General features: G+C 37.8%; 3 protein-coding genes across 4 annotated transcripts; all 3 read right to left on the reverse strand.

Annotated features, from left to right (window-relative positions):
* Positions 1-251: 251 nt before the first annotated feature.
* On the reverse strand, positions 252-3359 carry LOC144449312 (sodium-dependent glucose transporter 1A-like). Its single transcript, XM_078139830.1, has 3 exons — positions 3189-3359; positions 2651-2840; positions 252-1522 (listed from the first exon to the last, which is right to left on the reverse strand). The coding sequence occupies exons 1-3, from the start codon at positions 3357-3359 to the stop codon at positions 252-254; spliced, it is 1632 nt and encodes a 543-aa protein (XP_077995956.1).
* Positions 3360-5785: 2426 nt separating this feature from the next.
* Positions 5786-8189, reverse strand: LOC144449313 (sodium-dependent glucose transporter 1A-like). Its single transcript, XM_078139831.1, has 2 exons — positions 7907-8189; positions 5786-7188 (listed from the first exon to the last, which is right to left on the reverse strand). The coding sequence occupies exons 1-2, from the start codon at positions 8187-8189 to the stop codon at positions 5786-5788; spliced, it is 1686 nt and encodes a 561-aa protein (XP_077995957.1).
* A 2757-nt stretch (positions 8190-10946) lies between these two features.
* On the reverse strand, positions 10947-25403 carry LOC144448960 (sodium-dependent glucose transporter 1A-like). Of its 2 annotated transcripts, XM_078139347.1 has the most exons (5): positions 25295-25403; positions 20409-20653; positions 16491-16780; positions 13960-14245; positions 10947-13418 (listed from the first exon to the last, which is right to left on the reverse strand). In XM_078139347.1, the coding sequence occupies exons 3-5, from the start codon at positions 16686-16688 to the stop codon at positions 12076-12078; spliced, it is 1827 nt and encodes a 608-aa protein (XP_077995473.1). In that variant the 5' UTR covers positions 16689-16780; positions 20409-20653; positions 25295-25403; the 3' UTR covers positions 10947-12075. The 2 variants fall into 2 exon arrangements, with proteins under 2 accessions (XP_077995473.1, XP_077995474.1); XM_078139348.1 differs by lacking the exon at positions 25295-25403 and having other exon boundaries at positions 20409-20863.
* Between the last annotated feature and the right edge of the window lie 1281 nt (positions 25404-26684).

Consider the following 26684-nt stretch of genomic DNA (forward strand, 5'->3'; position numbering starts at 1 on the left):
GTTTAAAACAAAATAAATATATGCAGCCAGCATACAATACCAAAATCAAACTGAGCAAACAATAGCTTAAATAAAGTGTCGTCACATTTATCAAAATTTACATTTGTTGTTATAGATTTTCAGATACAGCCTCTGTATTGCTCCCCTTATGAGAAAAGGGGTCTTCGACATTATTTACGATTTCTTCATCTCCCGTAGATTTAATATATCTTTTGCCGTGTCGGGAAGCAACTATTTGCATAATGATATAATTATATAACCACACTGCCAAGACTCATGGCTAACGTCATATACAACAGTGTGTCGTAACCATATACAACTATAAGTTGACCCAGAGCCAGTGGTAAAACGACGCTTGTTACAGATGAGGACACCAGAAAGACAGACGTCGATTTGCCTGTTAGATGAATATATTTTTCAGACCACGATATCCCGGATGGAAATATCGTAGCAAAAGAGATACCGAGCAGTCCAGTAGCAAACCAAAGTACCTCAATAATATCTGAACCAAATATCGCGAGCAGACTACTAGAAATACTCACACCAATTAAGTCGATTATTGTCATGTATCTTGGTGACAAAAAGACGACACAAAAGATACCTAAACCACGACCAGCAGCAAAACATCCCCAAAATAACGCATTCAAATAACTTGCCGATTCTTTGGTTAACCCATGACTTGATTGAATAGCATAACTATACACAAAATCACCATAAAGAACTTTGTGCCCTGAACAGAAGAAAGAATACAGAGCAAGTAATGCCAGAAGAAACACCTTGAAACTCTTACTCTCCTTCTGTCGTAATTTTTTACCTTTCAATGCTGCATCGTCTCTTTTGGTTTTCGAGATTCTTAGATTTCGAGGACCATTCAGAAATAACCAAAGGAAAGGCAATGTTAATATAAGGTGGTAAACAGATATAAGAGTGTATGGAACCCAAAGTGTTGATTTTCTTTTATGTTCGTTGGCCGAGTTCTGATAAAACTGGTCATCTGTTTCATCTGGTATTGTTGCTGTGAAGTTTCGATCTATTGTGTTTTCAGTTTCAATGTTTCCGTCAGGATCGAAAGTATAGTCTTGATCTGAAGGGGATACAGGAGAAGATATGTCCATGGTAACCTTCTTTGCAGCAATATCCCTCCTAAACTCAATGTCTTTATGTATTCGATTGATCAAAAGGTCTAGAAGTGCTCTTCTGTTATTCAGTTTACCTTCAAAGTCCGTGTAGAGTCCACGAGTGTCGATGGAACGTTTCCCCTGTTGCAGAGATTCCGTAGGATCGATGTAATAATAAGTTGTAATCAAACTATTCATTATTGGTGAATATGTGGAATTGATTACACTCATATTTGTGTGATTATTAGGAGTAGGTGAGGATGCAATAAGTATATTTGTTGGAGTTAAAAAAGGACCAGCTATCAGAGGACTCACAGTTGCCCCCAACGCAAAGACGAAATGAAGTGCCTGCATGTACAACCCAGAGTCGTTTCTCCATATATCAATGCAAACGGTGTTTCCTCCTTGAAGAAAAAGAAGAAAAGTAAACACAGGTTATCGTAGAGTGTTTAGCCACAGACAAGTGAGAAGTTTCTGACTTGTCTGTGGTTTAACTGAGGAGGAACTATAACTGAAGTAGGTCTCAATCTCTATCTGTTAGGACTTTAGGTGAACACAGTATATGATAATATAACCTACACAAATATGTTAAAGCGGAATGTCACTCCAGGAAACTAATTTATTTTCATCAACTATAAGTTCAGGAGAGTCATTTCGTGATTTTACATCAGGGCGGCCCTATTTATTTTTGTTTCTCGTCTCCCGACCGACCCTAATTTGCAGCTCCGACATCAGAAAAAAAAAACTTTTTTGTTATTTCCGACCGACCCCTGAGTTCAACACAGCAAGATTGTAAGGTTCGAACGAACATCAAACGTTCCCCATGGCGTCTACCCCCCCCCCACCCCATTTGTTACGTCGGAGCATCATAACATGTGTCTTAGAGGTTTAAGGGACAGGGCTCGAAATTAATGCCGTCGAACAGTATATTTTGCTGCAATGTAATAGCTCAGACTATTTCTATCATTTTCAAAATTATGCTTAAAATTGGTAAAAGGCATATTGTATTCCTCAAAAAAAAAAAATTTTGGCCAGTTTTTAGCTTTAAATCAGTTGTATCATCGGGGAAATGACCGACTCCGTAATGGTAATGCGTTTCATGACCCATGACATGCATGACCTTGGAAGACGTTCTTTGTTCATTGCACAGAACCCATATAGTTTATCTCTATTTCCTGGAGTGGTGTTCTCATTTAAATGTAATTATTGTTTTGCTCTGAGATAATCTCTGTCTGGTAGTATGCTTATTTTGTATTTGAATATACGTATGTTGTGTGGGATTATGTGATGTAACCTGGCATTTTTTTTATTAAAACAGAAATCTAAGTTTGTCAAAATCAAAATGGCCAACATATATGATACATGCAGGAAAAAGTAAAGGTGAAATTTTAGAGAACCACAACACTGAATACACAAAATGTTCGTTAGTCATAGTTGATATACAAGAAAACCGGCAGCAAGTCCACACAAATTTGAAACCAGTACTAGAACTGCCAGGGAGTTACACCAGGGAAATAAAAATCCAACAACACCAGAGGCAAGGACAGCTAGTGCCATCAACAGGTGGTTGTCGAATTTTTCGAATAATATGCCTCCTAGAATAGAACCAATGGCATATCCTACACCGGCAGTGGTAAATATTAATGTGATGCGGTCGACGTTCTCATCAGTGTTTAACTGAAAGTCCGGAAGACTAGGTCCAATTACACCTATTCTCAATCCCTGAAAAGAATGTTAACATAGTCTGTTGGTTTTGTTTCTCTTGTTGTTTTTACATTGCTTGCTGTAGCATTAACGTACATGTATGTATCAAAATTACAAAGCTTGTTTGGATTGGTCGTTATTAAATATATATTAGTTCCTTGTTTCAACTGTTACCACCTAGATAGTATTAAAACCAATTCACTTCTTTATTTACTTTGAGCAATTTCTGCTCATCAGTTACAGAACTAGAAAGACAAAGAACGTCACAAAGAAAACATAAAACATAATGTCATTACTGTACGGTGTCTTCAATATACACTGTGATTTGGAAAAAACGATAAGTGCTTGTAATGAACGATATCTTACCAAGCCAAAAAATGCCAGATAAAGCAGCATGGTCATCAATAGTCGACGACGATGACTTCTGTTAGTTTCTCGCACTTCAATGGCTTTATTCGTCATCAAATCCCTCTGGTTTGATTTATCCTTCATCCAATCGCCGTCCAGTTCCTCTGTAGCCATCTCACTTTCTTCCATGGTCCCTGTTTGATAAAGTTGATATAGAGATGAGTAGTTATTTTGCCATTAAAGAACTTGTGTAAAGACACGTTTTCCTCCTTTTTTTACTCCTGTGAGACCCACTGTGACTTCTCTTCTGATATCACAGCTGACATTTCATTCACTGCATGGTTGTCAGCATGCAGCAATTTCATTGGCATGGTCTGGTATCTAACCCTAACCCTAGTCCTAGTCCAGACCCTATCCCTAACCGATGTGGCAGCAGTGGGATACAACATGCAAAATTAGACAATATAATGACTCAAAGTAAAATGTGACCCCTCCCTCCCCTTATCCTATTTGGCACTCCCCCCGAGAACCGATTTCTGAAAAGTGACACCCCCCCCCCCCCATTCTCCGGGCCATCCCCCTTATATTACTGAAGGCTCCCTAGAGGCCAGAAGAGAAAGAACTAGTTCGAGACTGGGCCTGGTTGAGAAATGTTACATCGTGATCTGGGAAGTAAACTGGAAAATCATACATTTGGGCTTGTAGATAGAGCTATTCGTGGGTGCTCTTGTGTTCTCGGTACGGGAGTGACTTCAGTGTACTGTACAGTTGTGTTGAGGTTCGCCTATTGTTAGGTTGAGAAAGAACAAAAGGCGATATATGCGTTCTCGTTGTGGGGATGTTACACTAGCTCTATATGTTTTGTAAGGTAAATAACGAATGACACTGTGCCGATCAACCCTATGTGTGCATGGTTTACATATTACAGATATGATCTCCCATGACAAGTTCAACAAATCCTACCTTATACCCGTCACAGGGCACGTCCCAACAGAGTTAAGGTGTTTGGGTACAAGGTCGACGTCAGCCCACTCCATGACTGATTTTCCAAAAATGGGGTCATGACTTGTTGTACTTTAGAGTTCATTGCTATGGGTCACTCATTGAATAATCATTTATCTCATGAGTGACCCCATGTGAAGTGAGGCGCCACCACCGACAATTGAGAGTTTGTTTCTAAGGTCGTTCTTGAACTGATGATAGTGCAACATGTATGTGTGTCAAAGGAAGTCACTTGTTGCACATTTGCTGTCATTTAGAGGAAAATCGTCAGCCACTTGTATAGTGGTGTGTCACCATCGACACGGTATCATTTCCAGGTGGTAGGTCTTTGTCTTTCTAAAGTCAGGGATGCATATTATCATTTGTAACTATATTCAGATTCTTTGACAAACTGTACCCATCCTTTGACTACATGATATACCATAAAACAACCAGACACACACACACACACACACACACACACACACACACACACACACACACACACACACACACACACACACACACATACATACATACATACATACATACATACATACATACATACATACATACATACATACAGATCGGCAGGCAGGCAGGCAGGCAGACAGACAGGCACACACACACACACACACATACACACACAGAGACAGACAGACAGACAGACAGACAGACAGACAGACAGACACAGATAGATAGATAGATAGATAGATAGATAGATAGATAGATAGATAGATAGATAGATAGATAGATAGATAGATAGACAGATAGACAGACAGACAGACAGATAGATAGATAGATAGATAGATAGATAGATAGATAGATAGATAGATAGATAGATAGATAGATAGATAGATAGATAGATAGATAGATAGATAGATAGATAGATAGATAGATAGATAGATAGATGACATAAGGCAGACAAAGAAATAAACAGTGGGCCGGGTACGTACATACACAGGTACATGTAGGTAGATATACTTGTAGATTAATAATAAGACCTTCCACTGTGGAGTCATTGTGTAGTGGCTGTCTTAGGTCCATATAATGTGAAATACACTAGATATATCACAAATTATTATTTATAGATCATACATAGGATCAATCGTTGTGACACTTTGTTATCTAGCAAACCAGAGATGTGTTGCCCCGAACAAACATCTCCTATAATAGAGCTTCTTTGGTTCTCAATCTGAACAACATACAAGTAAATCCCCAGCTCCAAACAAACAACTCCAGCATTATTGCACGTTATTCTGCAGCAAAGACGATTACTCAATGATGATAGGAAGAATAGTTTCTTTAACTTATTACTGTTCACTACAATTTGCCGTGAAACTGGTGGATTGTATTTCGTTATTCAAGTAATATTTAAAAAAAATAAAATGAGATTACCTAAAATGAAGCAAACTAAATTGAAAAAAAAAGTTAGATAAGATTTTAAGAAAGAAACTAAAAACTGAGACTTTGTAATTGAAATCTTTCTCGGAAACAAGGACCATTGATGTCAGACACTAAATTTTATATAAAGTTATAGGAAATGTTCATTTCGTACCGTTTTTAAAGCTTGCTACATCTATCTGCTCAATATTTCAATAGTGTTGTTATATTCATAGGTAACATCCTTCTTGTTATTCATAATCATTTTCCGCGTTGCTTTCAATACGTGAAAACGGGTTTTCAGCATTATTCTGCCTTGCTTCATCTTTTCTAGCTTTACTATAAAGTTTGCCGTGTCGGGAAGCAACCGTTTGCATTATGATAAACATAACCACAGTACCTAGACACAGGCCGGCCATCATATACAGCAGTGTATCGTAACCATACATAATGAACAGCTGGCCTAAAGCCAGCGGTAAAACGACACCGGCCACAGACGCAGACACCAGAAATACAGATGTGGACTTCCCTGTTAGACGAATGTATTTTTCGGTCCAAGATATCCCGGATGGAAACATCGCTGCCATGGAGATCCCGAGCAGTCCCGTAGCAAACCATAGTACCTCAATAATATTTGAACCAAATATCGCGAGAAGGCCAGTCGAAATACTCATACCAATCAAATCGATTATTGTCATGTATTTCGGTGACAAAAAGACGGCACAAAGGATACCCAAACCTCGACCAGCAGCAAAACATCCCCAAAATAACGCATTCAAATAGCTCGCTGACTCCTTGCTTAATCCATGACTTGAGTGAATGGCATAGCTGTACACGAAACTGCCGTATAAAGCTTCTTGGCCTGCATAGAGGAAAATATACAGGGCAATTAGTGAAAGGAGTGTTACTTTGAAACTCTTACTCTCCTTCTGTCGTAACTTTTTCCCTTCTAATGCAGAATCTCCTTTGGGTTTCCAGACTCTTAGATTTCGAGGACCATTCAGAAATAACCAAAGGAAAGGAAATGTTATTAGAAGGTAGTAAACGGACACCAAAGTGTATGGAACCCAAAGTGTTGATTCTCTTTCATGTTCTTTGGTCGAGTTCTGATTAATTATAACATGGTCGCCTGGAGTTGTTCCCTTGTAGTTTCCATCTAATTCAGTTTCAGTTTCACCGTTTTCGTCAGGATTGAAAGTATATGCTGGATTTGACGGAGCTACATGATATGATGTTCCCATAGTAACGTTCATTGACGTAATATCCCTCCTAAAGTCAGCGTGTTTCTGTATTCGATTGACCACTAAGTCTAGAAGTACTCTTCTGTCTTCCGGTTTACCTTCGACGGCGTAGAGTTCACGAGTGTCGTCCAATTCCAAATCGATGGAATGTTTTACACGTCGCAGAGATTCCGTAGGATCGATGTAATTATGAATTATAATCGAACTATTCACTATTGGCGAATATGTGGAATTGAGAACAGACATATTTGTTTGGTTGGTAGGTGGTGCCATGATATCAGAATTTATTGGAGTTAAGAAAGGACCAGCTATCAAAGGACTTGCGGTCGCTCCCAACGCAAAGACGAAATGGAGTGCCTGCATGTACAACCCAGATTTGTTCCTCCATAAATCAACGCAAACTGTGTTGCCGCCTGAAAATAAACAATGCAAAAATATAGCAGATATAAATAAGAATGTAGCACATGATGCATCAAACTGTTGTTTCAATAAACACTGAATATACTGTCTGCACCTTTACAGATTGGAACTGAGGACAATGTCGAATGTAAGATGATGGTGTTTTTTTATAGTCATAAGATAGAAGGTTCAAAAGAATAGGGTTCTATATTATGGACAGTCTCCTTAAAATACATGTATGTACTTTACTGAATTTTCCAAGTCTTTGTGTACTGTGATTACATTGAGATTACTTGTAGTTGAATAACTTGAATCTACATGTATCTTACAGCCTCCGTAGAATGATGGTCGGTTGACCTGGCAAATGCTCTCTCCACTCGGAGAAAGCTTTCCAGGTCAACCCCTAGTCCCTCTGTAGGCTAACTGTGGTTTAGTTTTTGTAACAGTAAATATTAAATATATTCTAAACTTGTTTAATTATGTGATTATTGTAAAAACCGTAATTGTTGTTTTCATCGTTCGCTAACCAATCTCGTTACGATCTGGTGTGTAGCCATCAAAATACTGAGATTAAAATATGGGGTTCGCAGGCTGAGTGTAGAGAGACGGCGCTTGCCAGATGAACTACACGGTGGCGTACACTTAATAATACGTGTTGGCGTGTTTGCTTAGCATTCCAAAAATATGCATATAGGGACATATTTCATTCAAAAGTTTCGAAACTTAGAATACCTGTATCAAGAACACCAGCTACAAGTCCAGCCACATTTGAAACCAGTACTAGAACTGCCAGGGTGGTACACCAGGGAAATAAAAATCCAACAACAGCTGATGCAAGGACAGCTAGTGTCAGCAAAAGGTGGTTGTCAAGTTTATCGAATAATATGCCTCCTAGAATAGAGCCAATAGCATATCCAATACTACAAGTTGCAAATATTAACGCGATATGGTCAACGTTCACGCCAGTGTTTAACTGAAAATCTGGAAGGCTAGGTCCGATAATACCCACACTCATCCCCTGCAAAAGATAAGGTACCCTGTTTTATATTCAATCGCCAAATTGTTTGATTTTTTATATTTGTATACGTTTTGTGTAAATTAAGTCTCGATTTCAATTTCTTTACCCCTTTATTTGATTTGAAATAGTTTAGTTGATAAACTTTCTATCATTGAGTGGTGGTACACAGAAACTTTTAAAATTGAATATTTAATCCGTTCAAAGTAGAAAGGAAACAGATATTTCTAGCAACCCTTGGGTTCTGGAGAGTACTTTCCTGATTTTAATTACATGACACTCGACTGCGGAAAGAAATCGAGTTGGAACTTGTTGCTTATTATTTGTTCACTGCAGTTCCTTTCCATGGGCATGCATTGCATCATGGGAGTCAGTAGACGTGGGTATGCAACAGAAGAACATGCATATATTCATGACTTGTATTTAGTAACTCTTCATAAAACTCTTGCGAATTCTAATGTTCAACTAGAACATACTGAACAAGTTTCAGCTGTTTTTCTCCACAGTCGCGTGTAATGTAAAATCATCAAATTTCTCTCCAGCACTCAGCATTGTGCCCCCTCTAAACAACTGCACTGTACACAACAAGTGATAGACAGTAAAGTTAAAAAGCTTCAATGAATGCAAATTCTAGATTTAAAATATACTGACGAGTCCAAAAAATGCCAGGTAAAGCAGCATGGTGGTCAGAAGTCGATGATGGTGACTGTTTTTATCTTCTCGTCTTTCAATAACGTGGTTCGTCATTAGATCCAGCTCGTTTGGTGTGTCCTCGACCTCTGGCCAATCATCGTGCAGCTCCTTCGTAGCCATCTCATTCCCGTTCCCGTTCAAAGAAAAATCCGCTTTTATGAAGTTGCTCGATCAAGTTTGGCTCTTTGTCGTCGTTCTATAAGAATCTGTCTGTAAAAATACTTTCAACAGTGATTAATTGTTCAACTACTTAGTTAAAGGAGAATGCCCGCCACTTATGGAAATAAATATATTTTCATAAACTTGATTCTCAGTGGAGAGTCATTTCATGGGTCAAATCGCCGAAACTTTGGTCGGTTGCCAATAAACACCAAATCGAAACATTTTCATCACCTCTACTGTTCTTTCAGTGGTACACTGTTGCCACGTGGTCTTAACAGAGGTTAGATTACCATTTAATGTTCATGACTCCTAAGTGCTTATTTCCTTCACATAAAGTCATGAATATACATTGTTCATCTAATAAATATTCATACATGCTAAGACCCATTACGCATCAGTGTACAACTGAAAGAACAGTTGAGGTAGATTGGAAAGAGTTTAAATTTTGTGATTCTTGGTAAATGGGTGATGTTATGAAATCATGCAACAATCCTCCAAGACATATACCAGAACTTAGAGTTTATGAAAATACTTTTATTTCCTGCAGTGGCGTTCCAGTATAAAGATTGTTACGTTACGTTATGTCCGTCAAGGACATCTTTACTTTGATTCCTGACTTTACACAATGTGCTAGCTTCGTTTTCTTGAAAGCTTCGAATAAAGAAAGGTAGTGTATTGATATTAAAGGGGGTTACCTATATTTCACTGCGCATGTTATTGGTAGTAATATAATCCAGCAACTCTATCAGGGGAGGGATGATAGTTTACGATGTAGTTTACAATGCCTGTATTCTTACAAGCCAGGGCATATTTTACCACGCAAGGTGCGTCACGAACGGTGCCGTAAAAAGGACTAAGGTTTTACGACGATTAGCAAACACTTATCCATATTGCACCACGACCTTTAATTATTTCGTCACTGTACTTGGTGGATTTACAGTATGAAGAAAATGTCGTCACAAAGTGAACTTTATACCCTGCCAGCAGCAACAGACCATTTTATTGATCAGGAACTGATAGATCGGTAGACTCGCATACAACACCACATGATTTCCATACTGACAGTGTATATACATCACTCTCAGATCATACTCCTGGTCGTTGGGCTGATCAACGTGATTGTCAAAGCACGTGGGTTAAGGTCACTATACATATGAATAATTCTCCTACCTTGAGCACGCCACTGACCGCAATCTCTATGAGTTTAATTTGGAGAAGTGCGAGACGTCCACTCACTCCGTGACCCTAATAATTCACAGGTACAAAATGAACCGTGACTGCGAGAGGACAATACAATAGTAATACCGGGGGTTGAAGTGATTGGCGCCATCAACGACAGGAGTGTAAAGACAAGTGGATACACAGTATCTGGATACATGAAATAACCTATGCGGCTATGACAACATTCTGCTCGGGTCATCATTTATAGCAATAACAATGGCTTGTCGAACAGCACGAATGGATTTGTTGTGTTTATGTGATGATTTTCGGCATGGTTGTATGGGGGGGGGGGGGGGTTATAATAAACTGGGCCACTGAACAGTGACCTGCGATGCGCTGTGAAGACTTATCAACAGTACCAACATTCTCCTTCTGCTCTTTGTCTCCTTGTCCCTGGTCATTTCTCTTTCTGAAAACACGGTGATTTAGTAATTTTTGCGTGTTTCTCAAAATAACTTTCACATAAAGATCACTAAAAACCCGCACGTGGCGTACATGAACCTGTCATCGCAATATTCCAATGTTACAACCATCATGTGGATGTACTGATCACGTACTGCGTAAGCAAGTGTGTTATCATTGTTTGTGTTACAAGAAGACAAGCAACAAAGTTTTGCAAAAAAAAAGTATATTCACAAAATTTTTATTCAATATTAATACTGAAGTAAAATTAACGTGTCATTTTCTCATAAAAGAGGGTATAAAATGAGTATAATAATTTAATATATTGATAATGAAATACCAAAAATGTCATATATATGCATATGAATTTTAAAAAAGTAATGCCTTTATCAAACGTTATAAAAATGTTGATTCCGAACATGAGTTAAAACACTAAATGAGCTTCATCCATCTTACATAGCTGCATTCAAATATGTATTACCCCGTTCTTTGAAGTTGTCAATGCTTGCTAATCTCATCTACCAGTGATAGTATGACTGGGGTACTATAGCAACAACTTCTGGAGCACGTTAGTGTCTCATCGAAATTGTTTTGTCTTAACATCGAACCCCGGTAGTTCTTCGTTAAACCAAAAATATTTTTGAGACTGTGCCAAATGAGGGTGAAAATCTGAAAGATGGCGTCCATCGTACGACTTTAGTCAATGTAAATTCTGACCGTCGGCATTTCTGTTACAACCAGCTTCTGACTGGAGGGTTACAACTAAGTCAATATTATGAGGACAGGGTAAACTGTTTCTGCATCGAATATATTAGGCGACCCTTTTTAATTCTATCTTTCTCATCGTAACAACTTTTATAATTATTCAGTCGGTAGCTATAGGTCGATTAAAACACTCGAAACTACAATGGTGAGTAGGGAGTGGGGTATTTGTGGTGTTCTCAATTCGTTCATATCTTTACCGATATGGATGGAATATTCAAGTCAGAAAATGCTATCAACCATTTGATTTTATCAATGGTCTAAAATTTGACCGATAACCGATATTTTTCGCTCAAATACACATCAGTGATGTTGCCACCTTATCATATGAAGTTGTATAGTTACTGAAAGCATTGTTTCTTTAAATAGTTGGTCAGACTCAAAACAGAAACATCCTTGTCATTCAGAAATGTTGATGTCATGGCAACTTGTCAAGTGTGTTTACCCGAGGAAAAAAACACATGCAGAAAATACACAATGTACTCGACTAAAATCACAACTGTTAAAGATGAAGTGAGGGGAAATTGATATCTTTATAAATTTGCATAAAGTTTGAACAATTTGGTCCTCGTGGTATGACCTTTGACATATTTACCCATATTATAAAAGTGCTGTCCCCATATCATATGAACTTTGACACGTTTGACTACAGTGTTGTCTCGAGGTGAATAATCTTAATTTTCTCTTCAACTTCTCTTTCATCATCACCATCAACATCTTCTTCATCATCATCCGATTTCCTAGTTCTTTCACCATGGAAAGATGCAGTAATTTGCATAAATATGAACACTAAAGTTGTAGACAGCGACAAAGCCAATGTTATGTACATAAGCATCATATTACCGTGTGATGTGATCATAGTACCACATAACCATGGTAATATCATTTCTGATGCCGACGAAGCTGTAATGAAAGTTGCCACTGCTTTGCCCGTCAGCTTAATATACGTTTCAGTCCAGAATATTCCAGTTGGGAAAACTTTTGCCAAGGAGACACCAAGCAGGACCGTTGTACCCCATAGCATCGCCATGCTGTCGTCGCCAAAAACTGCTAATAATGCACCCGCTGTACACAGTCCAGCCAGGTCAATTATCAACATTGTCCGTGGTGTCAATGCCAATGCACAACAAATTCCAACTGCCAGTGAGACGGCATAACTTCCCCAGAATGCTGAATTTAAATAGCCTGCAAGTTGTACTGAGAAAACAAGGTCACTTGTCATTGCAAATGTATATATAAATCCACCGTAAACTATCTCAACTCCAATACACGAAAAGCTGAAGAAAAACAAAAGTATCACAAGTATTATCCTAGAGATGGCGAACTTCTTCCGCGTTCTTGCTTTTTTGGCTGCGCCATATGTTTTGCCCTTGGGAAGTACTATGCGAAATGAACCCCTCACGAACATGCAAAAGAATGGAGCGGCTAGAGTGATTTCAAAAAGTGCTATGATAGTATATGGTATCCATAACCTTCCTTGAGATTTCATCGTTTCGTTGTAGTGAACTGTTGTGCTGATATCAAACTCCGCAGTCCAACTGTTGCTGGTTACGTCGGCTGCCGCAGGTGCAGATGTGTAAATATCCCCTGCATATGCAGATCCAACATTTGTATCGTTAACGGAAAGTGTTCCACTCAGTCTTCGTTTTCTGCTTTCCTTTGGAACATTTTGCATAGATTCCAACCTCTGTTGTTGAAGTGATATCAGCTCGTTCAATCTATTTTCACTTAGCGGTAACAATTGTTGAGATTCTTTACTGTCTGGTTGCAAAGCTAGAGTTCTCTCAAACTGTGACGTTGAGGGCGTTGTAATAATTGAAGTGGTTGACAAATTGGAAGTGATGTTCATAGCCACAGGCGGTGGTGGTGTAAGAAACGGAGCTGCAATTAAAGGCGCCGTGGTGCAACCCAAGGAAAAGAAAAGATGCAGACCCTGGATCCATGGACCTGAATCTTTCCCCCAGGAATCAACACAAACCACGTTCACACCTGTAAATAGAAGTACGTGTATTCCGATCAACAAATAGAATTAAAGATGGTTGACATTTTACTCTGACGTGCTTTTTTTCATGTGAGTGCTTTGTGATCAATCATATTGATTTTTCTATACATATACTTGTGAATTTGTCTTTTTTTGTTTCCGTGTCTCTATGCCTGTTGTATGTTCCCTGTTTCTCTGCGTGTCAGTGTTTAATGTCTTGCCTATATGTGTGTTTACATATTGGTTGACTATGTTGTTTCGTTTTAATAAGAGTAATTTAAATTACACTCAACAATTTATCAAATATTGTTGCAATACATGTTTACCCAAACCTAAGAAAATAATGACATGAGTCCAAACAAGTTCAGACGTTTAGTAAATATCATCCTCCATAGTTCATTCTATTTAATGTATATGAAACTCATCAAAGAATGACAACAGAGTGTAGACCGACTTCAAAAAACACCGTCATTTCAATATTTGAAGAACTACATTTTTGTTTCAATACACTTTGAACTTTGATGAGAATAATCATTGAAAGTTACTAACCCGTTTCTAACGAGCCTGTAAAAAATCCCCATGCTGCAATAACGATGACGATGAAATAGAAATAGTCACACCATGCGACGAACAGACCACAGATTCCAGCTCCGAATAACGAAAGAGCTAAGACAAGGTGATTCTCGATTCGGTCCAAACAAGCGCCGCCAACGACAGACCCGAACAAGTGACCCGTACTTCGAGCAGTGAAAATGAAGGTAGTCGTCTCGAGGGACGTTCTAAGCTGGAGTTGAAGGTCCATGAGACTGGGTCCAACAATAGAAACACACGCACCCTGTAATGAATGAAAGCATGGTTAATGACCGCCATGGCCTTTCTTTTATAAATTATATACATGTATATTACTGCGTCAACACCGTTCTTCAGCTCAGCTAATAACTAAGAAAGGCGCAAAGTTTAACAAACCAGAACTATTGTTTTTCATTTTGATAGATTACACATTCAAGTGGTGCCTTGATAATGCTAATATAACCACCCTGTAATCAAGAAAGTGTAAAGATTGAAAATCCTCCAAAATTCAAAGTGATAGATCTGGAAATCTATAGAAATAAACACTCGAGAAAAACTTGTTACAAAAAACGCTACAGTAAGCGTAATGACAGCATCCTGCAATAGCTCATATTAACATGCTGCAACCGTTACAATAATTTAAATTTGTGTTTCTCTAAGTTAGCTGAAACTTGAAAGCTTCCTTTTCGCAGTCGTAAGAGAAAAATGCAAAGTGGATATTGGGAATATAGGTATGATCTTCGCCCGAAATGCAAAAAAAAAACCACCATTCCAATGCGATATGAGCATCTTGGTATTACATAGTAGAAGTTTATTTACGACTTGTACATGATTTGGTGAGGGAAAAAATCTACGAGTATGAGGGGTCGGATATGAATATTTTTCCGCGTCTAGTCGTTTATGTCTAAACGCTGCACGCGATGAGTGATTTTATAATGATTAACAATCGTAAGGGAAATGGGTCGTCACGTTATACTTCAGGAAATGTAAAAAAAAAAAATCAACATATTTAGACTTGCCACTTCACGTTCTAAATTTTAGCATAGACATCGCCTTTCTGGATTCTTGAGGCAGATTGCGACTCACGCCACAGACTTTAGAGGGGATGTGTCGAAATCCACCGGTGAGATCAATGTTGGTATACGACCTACATATCGTGAGTTCGTTCTTATTTGAAATTAGTAAATTTAAGCTACCTAGTGTGAATGGCAATGCAAATAAATCTCGAAAATACATCTGCGAATCCTTAGAGTTGGAAACATAAAAAGAGAAAATGATTACATCCAACAATTACAGAACAGTGCCGGCCCGATGTTTGCAAATATAAAACAGACGCCATTGAAAGCATAGATAAATGAAGAGCCAGTAAAATATTTAATGCATCCTTTTTTTTACTTTACCGTACATCGATCATAATATCTCTATTGATGCCACCTGAGAACCATGTGTAGGAATCAGACCCCTGGATCCGGGAATATGTAATAGACCTTTGTCGGCGATAAAATATGTGACAATAAATCACGTAAGAGGGAATGAATTGCCAACATCAGCTGCGAATTTTATATCTGCGTACTGAAAGTAATAATACCGCGGTGTATCATAATCATGATGGAAGCCAGAACAATGGCGACGAGAGATTTGAGGAAGTTGTTGCGTACATTTTCTCATTTATATACCGGTTACATTGGGAATGGATGTACAAGGAATTCAAATAATATTGTACATTTATTTCTATATTTGAATGTTACTGGTTCATTAATTCTAGGCCTTAAATTCAAAATAGTTGTCTGTAAAGTTCAGTTTTCGCATTGTATGATTCATTCAATATTATACTACAACGGAAAGCTTTCACCTAAACTAAGATTGACACCGATGAAATCTGTTGTTGCGATATCTTTGAACAGACTTTGATTTAATTGTAATTGTACTTGCAGTATAAGGGTGGCGTTTCGGATTTGACTTCCATTGATTGTGCAGTGAACATTTTGGGGACCTCAAATGTATACACTAGCTCAGTGATTACAGGGATGATTATACTAGCCCAAAAGAGGCACTGATATCACTCATTTGTATAATCTACCACGTATGTGCACATCGAACAACAGCCGTTTTAGTTTGTGTCTATCTAAGGAAAGTAAAAGCTCGATTTCCACAGTCTAGTAACATTGACAAAGCGGAATATGACAGTGTATTCGTGATTTTCAAAGTGACCCACAAATCCATTGTCCAGTACCAGTCAAAATCATGACTAAGTAATGTTCCTTTGTGTTTGTGTTTTTTGTTAGTATTGTATTTTTCTGTATTTTTTATTTATTTATTATTTTTTCTCTAATTTCTCATTATTAGTAGGATATGGTATAGATATTGCCTTATTATGAAGTCATTCCAAAATGCTGACTGCTATCAATTTGTTTACTCCCCACGTACAGTTAATATGAGGGAATCAGATAGACCGGCCAATTTAATTCAGAGATAAAACTAATAAATACACAATGCAGGTTAATACTTACCAGCCCAAAATATGCTAGATAAAGAAGGATAGTTTTCACTTTCCTATCATATAAAGTCTTACATCTCTCCGCTTCTTTACGTTTATGTTCGTCACTAGCCTCGAGATCCTTATCCAGGAGCAATTGTAACCCTGGCGACCGCGTCCCATTAATATTGTCTTCAAGGCTGCCTCTTAAGCTTCGTTTTTCCCAAATCATCGTTGCGATGTTTTGTGATGGGTTTGCACTATTCGTTAAGTAAGTCAGCCTCGTGGAGAAAGGGGTGCATGTACCATGTACGTACGTCGTACCTGAAACGAAGAAGAGAATGTATGCGATAACGTGTGACACCGTAACATCCGGGTACAACTAAAAACCAAACTGCTGACAACATTTCAGCTGCTGATATCAGATTGTGACGGATATGGCAATATCTTTTAATTACACAGACAGCACTGAGACCTGCGATGAACTTCCCACGTAATTCATTATGACAGGGTTGTCGAGCGAGAAACATTGCGTGCCTATTAAAAAAGACTGATAACTGCTACTTAAAGAGTGAACAGAATGAGTTGAATATTTGAAAGCTATATTTTGATGACATACTAAATTATTCCATGAGGGAAATGAATTTTTCATGAGAATATACTTCTATAACGATTAGGACGATATTAACTATTTGGCAATACTTTGTAGTATTAATAATTTTTAGTTGATGAAACAAGTCTTTGTAGAAGACACAACACTCCCCAAATATTTTACTTCTAATTGACCGAGTGATGACACGTGCGTACGTGCATGCATGCATACAAAACTGTCACTATACTGTACCAATCTGATTAAAATCCGATGTGGTGAAAGCGGCGAGATGTCCTTATTTACCTCTATTCATCGTGTTGTGACGTTTGTTTTGTGGGAAGGCGGCGATCACTCCGAACAAAACAAACGTCACAACACGATGAATAGAGGTAAATATGGACATCTAGCCTCTTTCACCACATCGGATTTTAATCAGATTGTATACTGTACCTACGTCGGATAACACTGACCAATTAACCGGCACAGTGTCTATTTATGAGCTGCTGACAATTTTAGCGAATATATCTTTGGTTTCTAAATGAAGAAAATATCCCAGTTGTAGCCAGTGACGTGCAAGTTTCAGAAGTCATGTAATTCTAATTTAACAAGTTTCCATAGAAGAATCCCCCCCCCCTTCTGGGTACCCGAGGCTACATAAACTAACGAGTCACTGAACACATATGGTATATTTATATTATTTACATTGCATAGTTCGGCTGATATTTGAGATGAAGTTAATTGTGAGATTTGTAAACTAACATACTTCTTGTCATGACTGTGATGATCGATAGTTCCAGTAATGATGGAAAAAATGTTTGACTTGTATTCAATGAATGCCATGAAAATGACAATTCCACAGTCTATGTATCAATGGTATCAGTTTAAAGATCAAGGTTAAGTCGACTTTTCTATACAGAATTGACAATATTTAACTGTCAATCAACGCAATTTCATGTGATTGAATGTCAAGTTTACAATTGTGCAATATGCGGTCTTTGCATCATGAATAACTATAATATAATTATATACCTCTCCATAATCCGACATGTGCAAACACGACCTCGATTTTGACATTTGACCTTGACATAGAATGCCAAGGTCAAATGGGATAATCAGGACAGAAATTACCCGTCACTTGAATGGTCGTTTCTATGCTTGCTAATTGGAATAGTATTGTCAGGTGTGGATTTGTATAATCTATCTGACTCCCTGGAGATTCAAAATGTAAATTAGTCTTCAATGCAATTATGAAGTGAATTATTATAACAGTGATACGTTTGGCTGCCAATGCGATCAGCGTTACATTATATCCTCATAAACTGAACTCTAATTACATTAGACTAACATATTTCAAATTATTGGATTTCAGTTACACGTACTTCATGCATGGTTTGTCATTTCTCCCCCATTTCCTCTGTCTACATGTGTCTTTGTCTCTATAGACTAAGTCAACCCCCGGCACTCTGTCTTGTTGTCTCGGCCGTCTGCGTATCTCTACCTATCTTTGTATATGACTCACTAGTATTAGATTGAAGTGCATTTCTCTCTGTTTCTTTCAGTTCATATCATCCATGTCTGTATCTCTGTCTGTTTCTGTCCCGGGTTTCCGTCATCTATCTCTGAATTTCTGTCTGTTGAACATCTGTGTTTGACGTTCTGTATGTTTTATGTCTGTCTGTGTCTGTCTGTGTGTCTGTCTACCTCTGTGTCTGTCTGCCCCTCTCTGTATCTCTCTCTTGCTCCTCTGTCATCTCTATTGTTGTACAACCTTTAATTAAGTTCATATGTATACATTTCGTTATTTGTCACTTGGTCACATATCAAACAGTAAATCATCAAATCATCCATTTAATCTATGTTCTCAAAGTATATCATATATGTCATGTATCATTCACCGGATACCATTTGATTACGTAGGTAATAAAGGCCACAATTCCTACATTGTTTCAGCAACCTTTCTAAATCAAATTTAAGCTAGTTTTATGGTGCATTAACGGTTGGTCACTATAAAATCTGTATCATTTACATTATGCTGAAAACGTCATTGAATAATTCATCACGTTCTCTATCGATCTATATATATATATATATATATATATATATATATATATATATATATATATATATATATATATATGTATATATATATATATAGTCTATCTATCTATCAAATATATCTGTCTGTCTGTCTATCTGTCTATATATCTATGTGTCTGTCTTCCTCTTTGGTTGGCTATCTCTCTCTCTCTCTCTCTCTCTCTCTCTCTCTCTCTCTCTCTCTCTCTCTCTCTCTCTCTCTCTCTCTCTCTCTCTCTCTCTCTCTCTCTCTCTCTCTCCCCCTCGCTATGTCATTATGCATTACCATGCGAGTTCTTCTTCGCTTAGCTATTGCTAATCAGGAACGCGTTGTTCGATTATAATAAATGTGGCCACCTATAAACGACATAAACGTACTTTTGAACTCATAGGAAAATGGGCGAACACATAAATCAACATTCAAATAGACAAACTCGTCATCCATAAACCATGATGTGCATTATATCAGCCGTGATGTTATATTAGCCGTTACAGACGATAAGACGGGTGACACGTCCGTCCATAGATAATGCCTATCCTGCTAATGGTCTACACAACCTTTTGAATTCAAATAACTACAACCCATACAAATGATTTTATAAAAAAAATAACCAGCTCGCTTGCATGCCTCTTGCATTGTCATTCGGCTTAGAGCTGTATACCTTAGGGAAAGGATCTGTTTAAAAAAGCAGAATTTAAAATCGTAATTTGCTAATTAAAATCAAACCCTAGAGTGACTTCTATCAAATCAGTCGTGATAGTGTGTTGCCATGGCAACGTACATAGGCAATCCTTCAACTTCTTAATTGCCGAGGCCCAAAAGGGAGATTTTCTATTGTAGCAATGGTAAAAAAAGTGTTATTCAACTCAAACTATATCTCCGTTTTCCTTTTTTAATACAGATTTGCCACACTTGAAAAACACTAGTGATATGTATCGCCACTTGAATTTTTAGAGTGACCACTAATACTCTAGTGGTCTGAAGTCGAATGGTTGCCACCATTGAATTCTAAAGTGTCGATGAACATACCGCTCTCTGTACATAATAATAATGTGTGTGGTAGTTAGTCTTACAAAGGAAAAAGTGATGGCTCCCCAGATATAGCATCAGAAACACTGAATAACTAGATGTGTGTAGACAATATGTCAACACATACACAACACGAAACCCAAAAGACAATCGGATACGTTGTCACGTAAACATTAGGGTGGGATGGTAAACAACATGAGCCATAAACTTAAACACGGAGACGTGAAATAAAGAGACATGTAATTGAAACTTACTTTCACTGGCCTTCTCCTTGTAATGGGTAATACATCTATAACAGCGTTACAGATCCTATAAGATAGTCGTCATGGCAACAGGTGATATATATCAATACGACTTTTGTTGTTATCACGAGGAATATGCACGGAGCATCATGATGTAATTGAAATGCGCATTTCAAACCATAGACGTTCTTTCCCTACTGCTTCCAGGCTCAGACAAACGTTGTAATGTGTTCGACGTAACGCTCCATTCGGGCCTCCTATGTGAAATTGATATGAAGTATAAGACGGGTTTTATTCATCATGTGGTCTTAATGAAAAGAACGTGACCTTTGACCACCTTCCAATAGCCAATTAAATGAAGCAAGAGAGTATGAGGGTAACCTTACAGAAACCACCACCAATGCCAAACACATATACGTATGTACGTACGTACGTACGCCAATGCTTTTTCCTGATTACGCATGTTCTGTTTACAATCGATAGTTTTCACAGCTGTTTTTGGTCTGGAATGCCTACTGAACGTGCTTTCGTCATCATCACGGCGCATGCTGATCCCATACGGTGTCAAAACAAAATATGACATTATCCGCTGTAGAGGTCAGAGATGCCGTGAGAAATCGTCAACATTTGAACTAAGTTCCGGAGTATTTTAACGACTTTGGTGAAAAGCATTAAACTTTCTAATGATGTGTGGTTATGTGAAATAATAATTCATATGGAAGTTCGGTTATTGACAGCAGTGTTTTGTATTTTAAAAGAAAAAAAATAGGGGATGTTTCCCATCACACTAAAACATCTTCAGGAGTTGGCTAAGAAAATTTACAACAACGCAATGGTCGACTTTTGTTAGAGTTTACTGACAGTTATTCTTTTCATCGGTCTATTTTATCCATAAGTAATACAGTAATGGGTTAAAATCATGAATCATGAGGGACACTGATTTTTGGGTGCGGACCCAATTTGATTTTATATATTGCACCACACTATGTGTACTGCTACACAATCATGTTTATTCATAGGAGATTCAATACTGTGTGTGGTGTACGATATTTATAAGATCACGTCCTTCTATCTAACAAAACACCAACATCACTAAAAGGTTTCTTCTCATGACCTATTTCCGCGAAATAAAATTTGTGTCGAGTCAGGCGACCAATTTATTCAACTTAACTGGCTTCCATTGTAATTGTCAGGGGAATACAAAGTAGTTCAAATTCGGAGGCCAAGTTTCAGAACAAAGGTGTTATTCCAGTGAATAAAAATATATTCAAGTTTTGTGAATCCTGTGTTTCAATATAATGACTACAACTTCTGTGACGACCTTGACATTCTTTTTACAAGGCTAATGCCAATGTCAAGGTAAAGTTATATTATGACAAGCTAAATCCTGGACGGATTGTTGAAAACACGAAATGGTGTTATGTGTATGATAATCGTTGAAAACATTGTACACCCTTGAGAATGTATTCAGACTAAGTTAATCACACTTCAGTGATACACTACACAAACTGTTCTAGAAATAATGATTTAGATTTTTCAAATGAAAGAACTTAACTAGGCCAAGGACAACGCCGATCAGCGAGTGCATTCTCAAGAACACAGTAAAAGACAGCGGTGCCATGTTTTCATTGCTTATGTCTCTTTTGTGCCAGATTCAATGCTGCAACAGGAACTCTCTTTTTTGAAAATGTTTTGTTAGGCACAGTAACTTACTCGTACTATCGTACACACAGTATTGCATCACCTATGGTAGGCTTGGTTACCCAGACTCTCGCCGCTGGGGGCTCTGCCTACGAGACCTCCCCGGCGGCGAGAATCTGGGTAACCGAGACTGCACTCATGGGAAATTGGTAGATGTCGTTTTGTAGCTGTATACACGAGAAATCAAATCAAATTAATATTTGGGTCCGCACCCACAAATCAACACTCTCAACGGCGATCACGACTTCAACCTGTTTCTGTACTGCTTGTGGATAATATCGACCACTTATTAACATGTACAGTGTTTGATTATTTTAACAATTTGCAGTGAATATATTGTAGTTGTCTGATCGATTTTTAGTGAATACATCTTTGGTTATTTGATGAAAAAATGTCCCAGTTGCAAAAGTGCAGGTTTAACAGACCGAGCCGACAGAACTGAAAGTTGAAATTTCTTGCGTAGGTAGACTGCCATTCTCACCAAACCACACAGACAAGGAAACTCTGTGACCCGACATACCCCTTTAAATAAGCCAGTACTGATTGTACATGAGGGCGCAATTCAACAACTTCCGTTTACTGGGGTTGGGGGGGGGGCATCAAACATGGCGATTTCTGATTGGTGGTAGCAAAGTCTACACATTAAACCATGTCCCTAATCAAGATTACAGTCTATACACTTATTTAAGTATCTTTCGAAACGCTCTGCCGAGATGGCACTTAATATTTCACAGACTATATTCTTACAAAACAAGTAATATAGAGAAAACAGAAGCCAGGTGCATCGTAATGAGTAAAACACAGGATGTCACTCGCCATTTGTATCAGCATATTCAAAGAGTACAACGCAAACAGACAAAAATCAAACGTTCATAAGTCTATTTTATATAATCGTCAGAACTGTGGCATGGCAACTACAGACCTATAAAAAAAGAACGAGTAATTCCTGTATAGGTTATTGTATTTCCGACTAACCAATGACGGATATGAAATGATTCTTGGGGACAATCACAGCATCAAACCTCGAGGTGGCGTTTATCCGGATAAACTTGAATGGCGCATTCGGAGAACGCCTTTAATTTTCATTTATATATTGTCTTTAGTATTCTACATGTTCGGTATCCAAATTTCTGACGACATTTGATTACTGACAGTTTGCGATTCATTTCTCTGAATCATCTCATATCATCACAAAATTGTCTCATCACAAAATCGATACCTGCTTTACTCGTCTATCGCTTATCGTTCGTGCTTGAACTAATATTTCTCACCATGGATATATATGTATGCGTGTTATGGTGTCAGTAAAGTATTAGTTTGCAGGGGTCAATAATGCAGGGACCTGGCTGTGGCCTTTCAGTTGTTTACTAGAATTTAGGGCAGAGGCAATGTCCTCAAATTTTACCAATGATGATGATGATGATGATGATGATGATGATGATGACGATGACGATGACGATGACGATGACGATGATGACGACGACGACGACGACGACGACGACGGTAGCTGAACACATTAGTTATATACATCAAAAAACCTGATGTTATATGACTTATTCGACCGCATTGATGTGTGTACATATATATATATGTGTGTGTGTGTGTGTGTGTGTGTGTGTGTGTGTGTGTGTGTGTGTGTGTGTAATGTTCCATCGTGAGTAAACAGATCATTTATTGAATTCAAATACATGTTTGGCAGAGTTCTACTAGATAGTTATAATGCGTTACTATAAACACTTCAAAATACACACAGAATGCGTGTTATGTTATGTACATGTATGCTATCAGTAAACACTTTATCAGATGAGTTTTAATCTTTACAAATCAATCAAACCGATATATCAATTTCAGGGGAGACCTGTCGAGAGGGCACAATTTTACTTTTGATTTATCGTCGCGTTGAAATATTTGTGTCCTTAGCAGGACGTTTTCCTCATTAGGAGTTGACAGGATCAGTTTAAAGTGTGGCTGATAACGACAACTTTCTAAAAATAGCACATTTTATTATCGGTGGAAAAGCAGTTCACCATTCTATTGCCTATCATGAATCAAGAATAGATCGGAAGACAATAGAATTGTTACATTGGGTCGGGCTTTTTTCACCCGTTCAATTAATTTGTTGAAACCATAATGCTCGATGTTTTACTACATACAATGGGAATCCGTTGAGTAGATTCAAATTATCGTCTGCCTCGACAAAAATCTTACCGAAATTGCTACATTTTATCGTCTGGCTCCAAAAAAATCTGAATAACATTGCTAAATTGTATCGTCCAGCGTAACAAAAATCTCTTCTCATCACCAGGTATGACAAAACATTTACCAACAATGGCAACATTGTTATACTTTTCTTTGAGTGAGCTACCATTACGTCGCCAAATCGAGTTTTTCAGGCGTGTCGATAAGTTGTAGTTACAAAATGTGCTTCAATTGGTATCATGACAACCGATAACATGTAGCAATGTTAGTGAGAATTTTGTTGATCCAAAGGACGTTTTAATTCAACTTAACTAGATTTCATTGTATTGTATATCATTTCGAGAAATGAACTGGATTGCAGTGGTGTTACAAAAATTTATAATATATATCTAATTTTTGCTGAATAACGAAAGTCGATAAAAAATTACTAACAATTTCTACTAGTGTGGCTTTACTTTAGTATGCGGGCCGAAGACTGAAAACTCCTCTTATAGCTACGGATTTGAAAGACGTATTAGGTTTCTGTTTGTTTTATTATGATAAGCACCGATAATACTAGTATTTGATTCATGTCAACAACTCGAGAGTGAAAGCAATATGACCTTAGGCGGGTCGTTGCCCAGAAGCTAATGTTGTCTTTACCCAATTCAACTCAACTCGACCTGAATTGACCGCACTCAAGAGAAAATGAAACTCAAGATGAAGTATCACCTCAACCGTATTGCATTATGAGGTAATGATTTAACAAGTTTAAGGTGTGGAAAACACCCAAGCAAAGTTTAGATTACTAGTTACTACCACTAAATCCAATTGAGTGCAAAAATGGGTCAGTGTTGAAATCACTACTACTGCTGCTGCTGCGAGTGGTGGTGGTGGGCTACAATACATGCACATCGCCTCGCCACGTCTGCTTTCAGTTGTCGTTAAAAAGAGAGAAGTCCGAACTTTCGTGACAGTGTCGCAAAGTTCTGCAAGTTAACAATAAACGATTAACTGACCTTTTATATCAATTACACGATGATAACAGCAACCCCGATGTGATGACGTTCATTTTTGGGACTGGTGTATTGTTGTGTATTTCAATATAAACCTGATTCTATAACGCATCCAGCTATTTGCTATTTACGGCTTTGTAATTTGTACACTCGACCGTAAAATGTCAATGCGCATGGCTTCAATTCACCACTCTGGTCTAATATGTGTATTCTATAGTTAGAGATACGCCCATCATTGAGAAGTAGGGTCAGCCTCCACAGCAGACAAAGGAAGACGGTACAGATTTAAATCTAGTACATTAACACATACGTACAATCCAAGGGTCACTATATAACGTACCAAGATATCAAAATACGAACATCTACATTAAGCGCTTTCAACAACTTTAATACTAATCTTTTCTCCATGTAGAATTCCTGCTGGCTGAAGTATTTTTCACTCTTGCGGTGTTTGTGCATCATAGAGATTGCACAAATACCAGTTCAAATTTCATTTCCAGAAGTTCAGTTTGAAATTTAAAAAAATACATGAACGCGATAGCAGACTCTGTTGTAACGCCATGTGGTAGTCCACAGTTTTGAGATGAATGCATATCTATAGAAGCCTTTTCCCCCAACATTCAAAATATTTTTAATGAACATTTTTACTACACAAAAACAATATTATAACTATTCATAAATAGACGTGTTATAGCATAATGTAATTGACTTTGGTATTATTAATTCAGTGTTCTATTTGACATGTTTATCGTTCATATGGGATGAGGTAAGAGTTTGTTAAGTTTTATCATCCCTAAAGGGTATTCTTGGGTTTGAAGTCTGAAAGGTTACGAACAAGTACGCAATTTCTATCTAGAGTTACTACGTTTCAACTTTATTACGAATGAAATGAGCTGGATAGATGAGTCTACATACGTCTATCTTTAACCTCTGATAGCGGGAAACTTCAAAACTGTCGAAAGCTTGAATAGAATAAGTTATGGAACAGAAACATCAACTTGACACAGAATGACAATAATGATAATGTGCATGTTGTTTATTCATTCATTCGTTACCCAAGAGCCTCAACCCATAAATGTGTGACGTCAACTTTATGCCTTTAGTCGCTGTATCGTTATCAACGAAGTGACAATTTGTAAATCACCGTAAACAAGTGATTTATAAATTCCAATTTACGGCGAGGGGTCACACATTTACGTCAATTGGCACAATGAGTTATGATAAATGAAAGTGCTGAGTTGCATATTGATACCCTTGGCTGGTTCCAAGCGGAGTGTGACATTGTAAACTATATAATGATTGACCTTGATTACTTCCTTTTCTAAACATTATATTTTTAAGTTTATAGGATTTAAAAGAGTGAGATTGATATAACGGAAAATCAAAAGTTCAT

This window comes from Glandiceps talaboti, chromosome 18 (assembly GCF_964340395.1).
Source record: "Glandiceps talaboti chromosome 18, keGlaTala1.1, whole genome shotgun sequence".
In the NCBI taxonomy this organism is placed as follows: Eukaryota; Metazoa; Hemichordata; class Enteropneusta; family Spengelidae; genus Glandiceps; species Glandiceps talaboti.

Excerpts from the sequence above, each read along its gene's own strand:
- LOC144449313 (XM_078139831.1), bottom strand. The coding sequence starts at position 8,189 with ATGAGTGTGGGTATTATCGGACCTAGCCTTCCAGATTTTCAGTTAAAC. Across the intron at positions 7,189-7,906 it reads AGCTGGTGTTCTTGATACAG|GCGGCAACACAGTTTGCGTT; the intron begins GTATTCTAAGTT and ends GTTTATTTTCAG.
- LOC144449312 (XM_078139830.1), bottom strand. The coding sequence starts at position 3,359 with ATGGAAGAAAGTGAGATGGCTACAGAGGAACTGGACGGCGATTGGATG. Across the intron at positions 2,841-3,188 it reads ATCTGGCATTTTTTGGCTTG|GGATTGAGAATAGGTGTAAT; the intron begins GTAAGATATCGT and ends CATTCTTTTCAG. Across the intron at positions 1,523-2,650 it reads ACTAGCTGTCCTTGCCTCTG|GAGGAAACACCGTTTGCATT; the intron begins GTGTTGTTGGAT and ends TTTTTCTTCAAG.
- LOC144448960 (XM_078139347.1), bottom strand. The coding sequence starts at position 16,688 with ATGATTTGGGAAAAACGAAGCTTAAGAGGCAGCCTTGAAGACAATATT. Across the intron at positions 14,246-16,490 it reads ATCTAGCATATTTTGGGCTG|GGTGCGTGTGTTTCTATTGT; the intron begins GTAAGTATTAAC and ends CATTCATTACAG. Across the intron at positions 13,419-13,959 it reads TACAGGCTCGTTAGAAACGG|GTGTGAACGTGGTTTGTGTT; the intron begins GTTAGTAACTTT and ends TTCTATTTACAG.